Raw genomic sequence first — 12,596 nt, 5'->3', positions numbered from 1 at the left:
AGTACTTCTTAAATATGGATAACACCAAGCAGGGAAAACTCTTCAGAGTCAGATGAAGAATGTTTGAAATTCAGCATCTTATATACAAACATATTAATCCAATGCAGGCAGGGCCCAGATCATGTTCACAGAAGGAAAGCTCCGGTCCACTAATAACAGAGTCCATTTATTTCCATACTTAGTTATAAATTCCCAAAACCAAATCAAAGATAAACTGTTTTAACTACTCTCCATCCAAATATATGGGTATGTACTTAACATGAGTGTCTTTCTTTCTTAATCTTTTCACTCAACTCTTTATTTCTTCCAAGGCTTTTCCTATTTTAATAACTTCTAAGGCTTTTACAACATTCCTACAAAGTATGCTCCTGAAAGTTTTCTGCTGTAAAAATTATCCTAATGCTCCCTCTAGTGGCTTGCATGGCATAAGACCTATAAGACCTACAAAATTCTAATCAGCATCATCTTTGAAGTAGCAAAAGTGTTTACATACTGGCTATTATACATGTATGAGGTTACCTCTTAGTTACTAACCAGTGACAAAAGATGATTCAGTCCACTTAATCTATCACCAAAATGTTAACTACTATACACAAGTAAAATCTCTACTATAAGTCTAATAATGAATATAAAATACCTGTTCCAACAAATGGATCAAAGACAATGTCATTTTCTTTCACTTTTCCATGGTTGACCATGATGAATGATAAACCAGCATCCATGCTTGTATTTCCAATAAAATGTCTCTTTTTGACACTATATGACTCAATCAGCTCTCTCTGTCCATCCGCAATCTAGACCAAAGATATTTTTCACATTAGTGCAACCACATAAAATAGATTTAAAATAATTGTTCACAACAAAACTACAGCATTGTGCTGGTAAGAACTTCTTTTTAACTTACTACTGCTCTAAATTTCTTCCTTTAAAATAATGTGGTTAAGACAATTATGGATACTTTTTTCTTGCCAGGGATTGACTATAAGCTTTCCCCACCTATTGTTTCCTAATAACAACAATCAACAAGATTAAGTCTCATTTCACTCACCCACTTACAGCTTCAGGAAAATGAGAACTATTCTGCAGTAATCCCATTTGTTTTCAGGATGGAAGACCTAGACTTGGGATCTAAAGCCTTGATCATAGCACTCTGCCTTCCTCTGCTTTATTTTGAAAAGACAGTCTAGATTTTCTGGGTAAACTGCCCTTTAAATCTTCTCTTAATATTGCCATTTATACCTTCTTTCTAGGTTTTACATCTGTAAGACTCTTATACTTCACAGGAACCTGTGGAAAATGATAATCACATATTTTTCATTGATTGGAATCCATACAAGAATTTCAAAATTTTAGCTCCTTTAAAATCATACATATAAAACATTTATTTTTGTTATTTTATTTCACTTTTTATTTTATTCTGCTCTATTTTACAACTCTGAAGACTAAGCCTAGAGCCTCATGCATGTTAGGCAATTGCTGTACCACTGAGCTATTTGGCTTCTTTTCTCCTGGACAGAAGCTTGAACTGAAGGTGTCACATACTTGTTCAGCATTTTCACTCACAGCTCAAGCTCTATACTTGAGCCACACCCCCAGTTCCAGCTTTTTGCTGATTAATTAGAGAAGAAGAATCTCCAGGAATTCTTTTACCCAGGCTAGATAGGAGCCACCAGAGTCCAATCACATTTAGCTTTTAAAGGAACAAAATGAGATAGGGTAGAAATAACACTTGCTTACCCATCTACCAAAATAAATATTATGTGGATTCTCGGGTATGCAATTTGGGTCCAAACCATAGTCCTCTAAAACAGAGAAGATATGTTGTGGTTTCTTTAAGTCTACTTTTCCTTCAAATGGCAGAAATTCAAGTGCCTAAAAAAATAAAAATAAAAATCATTCAAATGTCCTATGAAAATTTACAAGAAAAATAGTGTTTTATCTAACAATACCTACCATGTACACCTGGTGTCAGCATTAAGTAAAATAAAACATGCAAGTGCTTAGTATAAAATATACATACTTCACAGACATTTCATATTCTCGTATTTTGATAAAGTATTCTACTAAATCAATAATATCTAGACTACATAAAATCTGTAATTTTTTTGGTTTTGCTAAATTCACTTACATCTATTCTTTTGATTTTTTCTTCTTGTGTCAATGTTTTATTGAATGTGTGAATCTTTATCTTATACGTAGAATCTGAATGTAGATATGGAACCTAAAACAGAAATAGGTTAAGTTTTTAACCTTAGGAATTCTACAGAATCTACACATTTATGCCCATATAAAACCACATTTCACTACACACCATCTTATCCACAGGGTAATTTTTAAGAGACGTATACAACTCCTCGGGAGATTTTCCATGGCCCCACAGTTCAAAAATAGACCTAGGAAATAAATAATTGGAACCTCAGTAAAGAAGTTAGTTCGAGCAGTAATATATAACAAGTTATTTTACTAGCTCATCATGCTTGCTTAACTAAACAATTATTACTATGTTTCTAAGCTGTAAGTGAAAAATACATAGCCTGGAAACAAATATAACAAGTCCAGCTACACAAAGAAGTTGACTCATAAAAGAGGGACATTCAATATAAAATTGCTAGGGAATAAGCCCAAGGTAGATAAGCCCATCACTGTATTTTTGCACTAGATTAAATGTAAAATCACAAGGTATTTTAGTAAAATGGATGAAAAGTTACAAAGAAGTCCAATTTTTCCTCATAAGACAAAAAGGAACCATAAAAATGGCACAATTAACATTTATTATTATTTGCTAATACTTATTAAGTAACAAAATATTGAGATCTCTAACAAAGGCAGGTACCTAGAGACTCAATTCTCAGTTTCTATTCTATCATGAAAAATTCTCAATTTAATGTTGGAAATCTATGCAAATATAATCTTGAAAGTGAATTCCCCTTTTTCTTTTTTTTTTATTGTGAAAATACTGTACAGAGGGATTACAATTACATGGACAAGATAATGAGTACATTTCTTATCAAGCATTGTAGCCTCCTCCTTTGTTTGCCCTTCCCATTTTCCCCCCCTCCCCCCCAATCCTTCCTCCCCCTCCCCCGCCCCTTTTTCTTACTATTGTGGGACAAAGACCTCCATAGTTGTACTACATTGCTGTTCCTTTGTTGTATATATTTTAGATAGGCCTTACTATGTAGCCCATGTGGGCTACAGTCCTCTTGCCTCCACACAAGTGCTGAGATTATGGGTGTACACTATCATGTAACACTATGTTTTTTGGGGGGTTTTTTTTGGTCCATCATGGGGCTTCAACTCAGGGTCTGGGCTATCCCTGAGCTCTTTTGCTCAAGGCTAGTACTCTACCAATTACAGTTAGAGCTTCACTTCTGTTTTTTTTAGTGGTTAATTGGAGGTATGAGTCTCACAGGGACTTTTCTACTATGATCATCTGATCTCAGCCTCCTGAATAGCTAGGATTACAGGTATAAGCCCCTGGTATCAGCAATAATACTATTCTTACTTAGAAATTCTTCATGTATGCCTCAGCAAGACAAGTTACAATAAAGATATACAACAAGAAATCATTATACATGACATAATATTATGCAATTATTAATTCTACTGATCATCAAATAGATGACTCAGAAGCCATGAGCTTTAAAAGGACGTAACATATGTGAAAATGGAACCAAGTATATTGAGATGACGGATGGGACTCGGACAGATGGGATCAGAAAGATGGAAGGGGTGACACTGATCAAGATGTATTGTGTACATAAAATGACATGTTGAACTGAAACTCCTTTGTACAACTACTTTAGGATAATTTAACTTTTTAAGTATAAAGATAGTGATTTTTTTCTTTGTACTCATATAACTATTTTACACCTAACAAGCCTTATCTTTGGAAGCACCTCATAGAACATATAAGACATAATAGTAATTAATTATTCGAAGGATATTTTTTAATTACATTCTAGGGACTGAACTCAGTTCTATTTGCTAGGCATGCACTCTACCACTTATGCCCTATCATCAGTCCTACAGTCATTCTTATGTAATAAACAGACCCATTAACAAATCTCCATTTAAGAGGTAAGATTTGAGGTGGTAGCCAATTTAATAGCATTGTAAACCATTTTAATAAAAGTAGATATATACAAATTCCTACTTGCATTGTATTATTCAATACACTCTAAAGAAAAGGTTTTTAACCATCTGCCAACAGGTTCAGGAAAAAAATAAAAGCAAATATTGATCAAAGAAACAATTTTGAAGGAACAAACAATAGATGTTAATGACAAAATCTAGAACGAGAAGCTTGATTAATTTATACTATGAGTTATCACTGGAATTTATTTCTCTAGCAAAAAAAAATTGAATGTATGCATGGCAGTCGTTGCATTTGTCATCTTACAGTTTACCAAGCTGCTCACCCAACTAAAAATGATATTTTTATTCCTTTGGTTACAATTAAATTTAGCAACTAGCCTATGTAAAAATATATTATATATATATATCATAGTTCTGAAGACGAGTTTCTACATTTCCCTTCTCACTCTGTTTCAGTACTTAACCCTCCTCCTTTCCCTATCCACAGGAAAGGCATGGGATTGGAAGCTAAACTTATTCCTCTCCATAATCATCCTTTTTACATTATACTGTATGGGAAAAAAAAATTGGGCACAGTAGTTACATGAAGTATGGTATATAAACATGCAGGAGAACATGATGTAGTTTCTCTTACTTGGCACAAACTGTCCGTTTCATTAAATTTCTTGCAATATCTTCAGAGGGAATGTTAAGAATCCAAAATGGAGACTGAAAGAAATAACAACTTCTTTACTTCTTAACAGCTACAAACTTGATATGCTTTGATTCAAGAAGTCAACAGGAAAAAGTCCTATTTTTCTACCTCCATGTAATACCTGATCTGATTCTAATCAAAATTGCAATCATGGACAGTAAAAAGGTAAATTATTTTAATACTGCAATGTAAGAACCTTTTTTTTTTCTTTTGGTTGGCCGTGGGGCTTGAACTCTGAGCTTGGGTGCTGTACCTGTGCTCTTCAGCTCAAGGAGAGTGCTCTACCGCTTGAGCCACAGCACCACTTCCAGCTTTCTAGTGGAGATAAGTGTCTCACGGACTTTCCTACCCGGGCTGGCTTTGAACCATGATCCTCAGATCTCAGCCTCCTGAGTAGCTAGGATTACAGGCGTGAGCCACCAGTACCCAGCTTGTAAGAATCCTTTTAAAAATAACTCTATAAGTGAAAATCTTAATAAATTAATTTAAACTTACTTAATCTTAAGGATAGTTTTGTGTGCTGTTACAAGCTTGGCTACAGAATTAATGAACATTATGTTGCATAGTACAGTTGTAGATTTTTTTTATCATTGGGAATCATTTCTGACAATGTAGTTGTTTTATTTTCTATACTGGTCCTAGGGCTCGAACTCAGGGCCTGGGTACTTGAGCTTTTTTTTGGTAGTTTGTTGGAGAAAAGAGTGTCACAAACTTTCCAGTCCAGGCTAACTTTCACATTCCTCAGATCTCAGCCTCCTGAGTAGCTAAGATTACAGGCATGAGCCACTGGACCCAGCTTATTTTTAACTTCTAAGAAACACATGCCTTAAATTATTAAATGGTCTCTTTTTTTGGTTTGTTTGCTTGCTTATTCTTGGTTTAATTTGGATTTGCTTTTTTGAGAAAGAGTCTCTCACTATGTAACCCAATTAACATAGTTTGAAATCACACCTCCTGAGTGCTAGGACTAGAGTTATGTAGCCTTTTCTAGTTCTGGCCACCTGAAAGGTATGTAAGAGGCCTAGGAAATAGAAAGTCATGAGGTTTATTACTATCATTAACTTTTATTATCATTTTGTCTAAGAACAAAAAAGTTCCAGGTGGATTAGGAAGAGTTTCTCAATCATGTTGTCTCAAGACCCAAGAGAATAAGAACTGGAGAGAACTACCCTGAAAATCCCTGCCAAAAAACACAGCCAAGCAAAGGAGTACCTCCACCTCAGCTCATCATCTCATCCACTTATATCTCACTTTTTTCAATAAGGAAGACACTCAGAAATAAAACTGTAACACCAGGGGACTTAAAATTTAGAACTTTAATCTCTGTCATACCTTATCTTTCTTCTTTCAGTATTTACTCTAGCTACAGAAAAAAATAATAATAATCCAAACAGAAGAAAATGATCATTTTTAGTACTATTTTATTACAAAAAATGTTAATGTAACTTGAATTAAATGAAAAATCAGATAAATTTCATAGATCTAAATATGTAGCCATGTTAGTGAGGAAGGCACATGTGCCTATATTAATACTATCAAATGAAAACTGTATATTGCAGAAGTTCACAGTAAGTCGTATTACAACTCACAAGGAATGAAGTACATGACAATGACTAAAAGTCAGCAATACCCCCAAAACTAAGAGTCATGTCAAAGAGAAAGACATATGAATTTCATTTTCTATTTTCCAAATTTATCTAAAACACTAACAACCTATAATACAAAACAGTAGAAAGCTCATCAATTCACAACCTTACATAATGCATAATTTTAGATTTTTTTTTTTTGTCGGTCATGGGGCTTGAACTCTGGGCCTGGGTGCTATCCCTCAGCTCTTCAGCTCAAGGCGAGCGCTCTACCACTTGAGCCACAGCAACACTTCCAATTTTCTGAATGGCTTATTAGAGATAAGAGTCTCACGAACTTTCCTGCCTGGGCTGGCTTTGAACTACAATCCTCAGATCTCAGCTTCCTAAGTAGCTAGGATTAGAGGTGTGAGCCACAGACACCCAACATAATTTTAGATTTTTAAAATGAGTCCCAATATAAACCTAAAATTCACCTAAATTCTAATTCTGAACGTAACTCATTAGTGATTGTCCCTTTTTATCTATGAAAGGATATACATTACTGTGTAACCGTTGAATGAGAAATTAATACTGCTCGTTTTGTAGCTTAATTGTAGAGCACTTGCCTAGAATGTATGATGCCCTAGACTTGACCCCAGCAATGAAAAAATAGAAAATAAGAAAGGAATAAATAAATAAATAAAATGGAAGTAAATCTAAGCTACTTCCCAAAGCCAAAATATTTTCCAAAATAACTTATTCAATGCCTTTACAGATACAAATAATCCGCCAAACACTAATTTAGGTTTTACAGTTCTCACTAAATCTATTTATAAGTAGACTACATGTGCTCTAATAAAAATTTACCTCACCTTTCCATAAGTTTCCTGAGTATTGGTGAACTGGCCTCCAAAAAGAGAAAGCAAAGACTTTATTTCCTGTGTTGGAAATATGATAGAACATATTATAAACACGGATTCAATATCTGTTAAGAGCAATAGGTTGAATATAATTAATATCAATCTAATATATATTGACACTGATATCTACCCAAGGCATTTAGGTTTCAAATCAGGTTCAGAAGTCATTTTATAGTCACAATAATGGTTAAGTAATTTCCGAAAACCTTTAAACAAGAGGGTTGACTTAAAAAATAAAAAAAAGACTCCGTAAGTAAATAATCTTCACTTTGAAAAGGACAAAAGAACAGATTACAGACATTATGATTAGTAAGCTTGATAATTAACAAAAATAAAATGAAATAGAAAACATTATTTGAGGACATTTAGAAAGGAATCATTACCATAGAGACATTAAGCACAAGTACATCAAGTTAACCTTTCTTCATCCTGCAACTAGAAGGAAAGCTAATTCAACAGGTACTTTAAGTGCACCAGGATTGCAAAGCTGAAATCGAGTCAGTGTATTTTTTCCTTAAAGTCAATCATGAAATACTAAAAACATGAGATGACTATACAAAAACACAATTTGTACCACTAAAATTGTCTCCCTAAAAAACATAAACCAAGTAGAATACCATTCCTCTGTACAGGTCTGTGGAACAGGTAACCTAATGAGAACTAAGTATCCTCAGGGCTGGCTGCTAACCATCAAGGAGACTTTATTTACTCCAAGCCCACTGTGAGCCACAGCAACCACGAGAGAGAGTACACTCATACTACCAAGTTCCCCACTCCAAGATAAAAAAGAATAAGCACCCAACACCACTATTTTTCCTTGGACTACACATCTAATCATATCTTATATTAGAAAGATTTGAATTCAGTTCAACTACACAGAGTTTAGTTATTATCAGTAAATTAGTGAAGATAGCCCAAAGGATAATTTGCAATACAAACTTGAATAGTAGACATTAGGAGACAAATTAATTTTCAGATCAAGAAAATCAACTCCTTTGTAAGTTTTCTCATGAGTAAATAAAAATTACAGCTATGTTATGAAGTTAAGATATCTATACAAAATACACAGTCTCAGGCTATTCATTTAAGGAAATCAAGTTGATGAAGAGTAATATCATCTCTTAAGTCCAGTGGCTGGAAAAATCCAGCAAGGCCAACAGAATCATACTTAAAAGAAAAAATAAGGTGGGATTCCTTTTTAAAATAAAAAAATTTTAATAAGTTTTTTATTGTGAAAATACTGTACAGAGGGGTTACAGTTACATGAGCAAGGTAATGGGTATATTTCTTATCCAGCATTGTTGCCTCCTCCTTTGTTTTTCCCCTACCAACCTGTCCCTCCCACCTCACACCCCACACCCCCGCCTAAACTGTAAAGTTCGTTTTCCGACAAACATCTTGTACATCTCATTGTTGCAATGGATCCACCTGTATCCCTATTGTCAGACTCAGTGACTAACACTTCAGCTACTCATGAGGCTGAGATCCAGAGGACCATAGTTGTAGGGGCAGCCTGGGCAGAAAAATCTGTGAAATCCCATTTCCAAAATAACCAGCGAAAAAAACAAGGCTAGAGGCATGTCTCATGTGGTACAACACCTGTCAAGTAAACAAGCCAAGTTCAAACCCCAGCACAGTCAAAAAAAAAAAAAAAAACTAAAACTAATACATTTGGCACTTATTCAAAAACTAAACCCAGGATCCGGATGCCCATGGCTCACACCTGTAATCCTAGCCATGAAAAGCTGAAGGAGATTACCCCCACGATGCGGGAGGGCGGGGGGGCAGTATAAGAAAAGTTCCACACATTCCATTACAGACACTCTGAAAATGTCACTTGAATAAAGGCACTTCTCCAGTTTTCTACCATCTGAATAACATCGCCCCCCAGCACCCCACCGAGCTTGGACCGTAAATTCTGACCCTTAAATCATGACGCAGAGCACTCCTGTGGGACACCTCCACCCTCCCCGGGCCGCAGCAGGCCCGGGCCGGAGGGAGGGGCCCGCATGGTCACCTTCCCAGGGCCGCTAGCAGGGACTCGCGCAGATCAATCAATCGGGTCTCGGTCTCCCCGCACACACCCTCCGCCCAGTCCAGACCCCTCATCTAGTGGTCCGAGGGGGGGGCGGGTAAACGTGTGTGTGTGTGTGTGTGTGCGTGCGTGCGTGTGCGCGCGTGTGTGATCCGCTCAAACCAGCGGAGACCCCCCCAGAACGGCCGTGTATTCGGAGAAGGCAGGTGGAATGCAGCCATGACTCCACCCACCCCGCCCGAGGATGACCTCTCCGGCTGGGGAGAGTGCCTCACTCACCGGCAGCCGGAACTCCAGGTGCTCCTGGGCCATGAGCAGAAGATACCTGTTCAGGTGGCAGGATGGCGCCATTGCAGCTGCCTGGGAAGCGCATGCGCGGCGCCCGAGCGGCCCCACCCCTTTCCCCCGCTCCGAGTCGCTTCCGGCTGAGGCGGAACCCGGAGAGCCGGAACCGGAAGCCTGGCAAGGCGGGTGGTCCTGGCTTTCGGTGTGCTGGTCGCCGGGCCTCGTTTCTCCAGCTCGGGTAGGCGATGGTTGGAGATGAGTTGTTTTAAGAGTAGGTTGGCGGGCTGGGAAGGTGGCTCAAGGGTCGAGTGCTTGCCTAGCCTGGGTTCGATTCCTCAGCACCACATAAGCGGAAGAAGTCCGAAGTGGCGCTGTGGCTGGAATGGTGGAGCGCCAGCCTGGAGCCGAGGGGCTGAGGGGCAGCGCCCGCCCGAGAAGCCCTCTTCCCAGGGGTAGCCCCGACTCTCCTGTGCAGTTGGCTCCTCCACATCTCTTTCACAACTGGACCAAAGCGTCAGCTTCTCACGTACCGACTCCCATCCGCATCCTGGGACTCTAGGGCTGACTCGCCTGCACCATTTAACATGTGGTATATACTTCTTTATTTTTCTGAAAACCTTACAATGGCATGCGCCTTATGTGGTTGACACACTGGGTCCAAGCGCAGGAAAGAAAGCTGCGAAGACTAATGAATTATATTGAGGGTAAAAGGTGAGGTTATTAAAAAAAAATTTAACTGCATAACCAATTCAGTCATTTCTTTCTCACTGTTAGTTTCAAAGCTACCACTGAAGAACTGTGATGGAGGCTGTGTTAGCAATGGGAGGCATATCCAAGGCAAGAGTGTAAAGCCGGATTCAGAAATCCCTACCCAAAAGACCACTAGAGACCGTCACCAATGTAAAAGCAAAGGACTCTTTATTGCAAGCTTGAGCTTTGCATACATCATAACTTCTTGTAACAAATAACTACAAACTGTGGGAAAATCCTAAAACAACTCTATAGTATGATTGGCGCACTACAAAGCGGGAAAGGACCAGAAACAAGTTGTTGGTTAGATCAAGGGGGCTGACTTACTTTAAACTGGTTAGCTTGCACCACAGGGGAGTCTCAAGAGGATAGGTGCTAAACTGCAGGGTGTCTGGTTTAGATACTGGTCACCAGACCCTAAGAGGGGCTGTTCAGGAATTTCAGATATTGTAATTCCAGGCATTGGGGCTGAAGTGGGTCAGGGATTAAGTTGCAGAACTGAGATGGGGGTCTTAAGTGAAATGGAGTTGCTTAGGTTCCTCAAGAGAACATGAGTGTGAGAAAAGGCAGGGAGACACTAGGTTGTGAGAGAATTAACTGTCAAGGTGAGACCCTGGTGCCAAACTTTGTATATCTGAGGTTAAACTGCTTTAAGAGTTTGTAGGCCTAAGAGAACACTCAGGCACATCATCACATTTTATTAATGCAAATATGTTGAGCACACACTAAACAAGGAGGAAGCTGCTGTTATGGACAAGAAATAACTTGGCCAAGATGACAGTAATGTAAGTGGTGGGAAGTGATCACATTCTGATTATCTTTTGAACAAACTGCCCAAAAGTTACATATGAAGTGTGAGAAGCAAAAGTCAAAGATGCTACCGCAGTTTTTGGCCCAAGCAACTGACTAAAGCAGCCATTAACAAAGTTATTGGGAAAACAAAATGGGCTGAAAGAGGAACATTCTAAGCTTAAGATGCACTGTAATACCGTAACTTCGGTATCTGGCTTATGTATTGTGTGATTCCTAATCATAGATCCATTTCTTACAAGATTTTAAGCAACTAATCATAAAATGAGGATCTGATTCTCCAAAATCAGAGGTAGTCTTAAGTGTTTTTGAGTCAGAGATTTTTAAACATTTGTATTTCTACAGTAATCAAAAAGTATCATCTTCATTGTGGTGAATTTGAATACATGTATAGAACATATAATAAAAAATAGCCAAAAAATAAAAATTTTTAAAAATTAGAAAAATAGCCATCAACAATTGTTATACATTAATTCTGACATAAAAATCTAGAAGCATGACTGTTAATAAAGACTGCCTCTGGATTCTTTTTATAAAAGAAGAGCTGTATCTCCATCTCTTAACAGTGAACCTTTTACAAAATGTGTTGTCAATTTGTCAAGGACTTTAAAAAATTTTTTTATTATGAAAATACTGTACAGAGGAGTTACAATTACATGGGCAAGATAATGAGTACATTTCTTATCAAGCATTGTTGCTTCCTCCTTTGTTTCCCCTTGCTATCCCTTCGCATATCCCCCCGCCCAAAGTTGTAAAGTTTGTTTTTCAACATAACGACTTGTACATCTCATTGTTGCAATGGGTCCACCTGTATCCTTATTAAAACGATTTGTTTTTTCCCTTCCCCTCCACAAATTATACCAACATCAAATACAGTGAAAGCAGGGGGTATATCATGGGGGAAATCATATAAGAAATCATTTAGAAGTGGTGCTGTGGCTCAAGCAGTACAGCGCTCGCCTTGAGCTGAAGAGCACAAGAGAGCGCCCAAGCCCAGAGTTCAAGCCCCACGACAAAAAAAAGAAAGAAAGAAAGAAATCATCATCTTACAAATATGGACTTTTTTTTAAACTATGTAGTACTATAGCTTGAGCCTGGTGACCTACTCTAGCTCTCACTCTACAGCTAAGGCACACTTCCATCCAGGCTTTTAGTTAGTGAACAACATATGGGAGTCTTGAAGACTATTCTGCCTAGAACTGGCTTCAAACAGCTATCTTCTGGATTTCAGCCGCCTGAGTAGCTAGAATTACAGGCATGAACCACTAGTTTCTGGTGTGTGTGTGGGTGTGTGTGTGTAGTACTAGAGTTTGAACTCAGGGCCTCACATCTACTCTGGCTCAGCTGGGGCTCTACCATGTAAGCCACATTGCTCTTCAAACACCTTTTGTATAAATCTGGTTTTAGTGATTTTAATAAAAGAGTCCAGAGACAAA

At 37.9% G+C, this 12,596-nt stretch overlaps 1 protein-coding gene across 4 annotated transcripts in view; it reads right to left on the bottom strand.

The window, feature by feature from the left end:
* Trmt11 (tRNA methyltransferase 11 homolog) overlaps positions 1-9,711 on the bottom strand; it is a 42,911-nt gene extending 33,200 nt beyond the window's left edge. For 2 of the 4 annotated variants that reach the window (XM_042702316.1, XM_042702442.1), the window contains exons 1-7: positions 9,595-9,711; positions 7,233-7,298; positions 4,733-4,806; positions 2,312-2,393; positions 2,129-2,221; positions 1,738-1,872; positions 638-794 (exon numbers count right to left, since the gene is read on the bottom strand). In XM_042702316.1, coding sequence (XP_042558250.1) covers positions 638-794; positions 1,738-1,872; positions 2,129-2,221; positions 2,312-2,393; positions 4,733-4,806; positions 7,233-7,298; positions 9,595-9,666 — 679 coding nt within the window. In that variant the 5' untranslated portion in view covers positions 9,667-9,711. Of the gene's footprint in view, positions 1-637; positions 795-1,737; positions 1,873-2,128; positions 2,222-2,311; positions 2,394-4,732; positions 4,807-7,232; positions 7,299-9,594 lie in introns of those variants that run through there. The other 2 variants (XM_042702501.1, XM_042702399.1) reach the window with 2 other exon arrangements.
* Positions 9,712-12,596: the final 2,885 nt, after the last annotated feature.

This window comes from Dipodomys spectabilis, unplaced genomic scaffold (genome assembly GCF_019054845.1).
Source record: "Dipodomys spectabilis isolate Male_0828 unplaced genomic scaffold, ASM1905484v1 ptg000001l, whole genome shotgun sequence".
NCBI lineage: Eukaryota > Metazoa > Chordata > Mammalia > Rodentia > Heteromyidae > Dipodomys > Dipodomys spectabilis.
The sequence above is the reverse complement of the archived record's forward strand: the minus strand, read 5'-3'. Positions and strand labels throughout refer to the sequence as shown.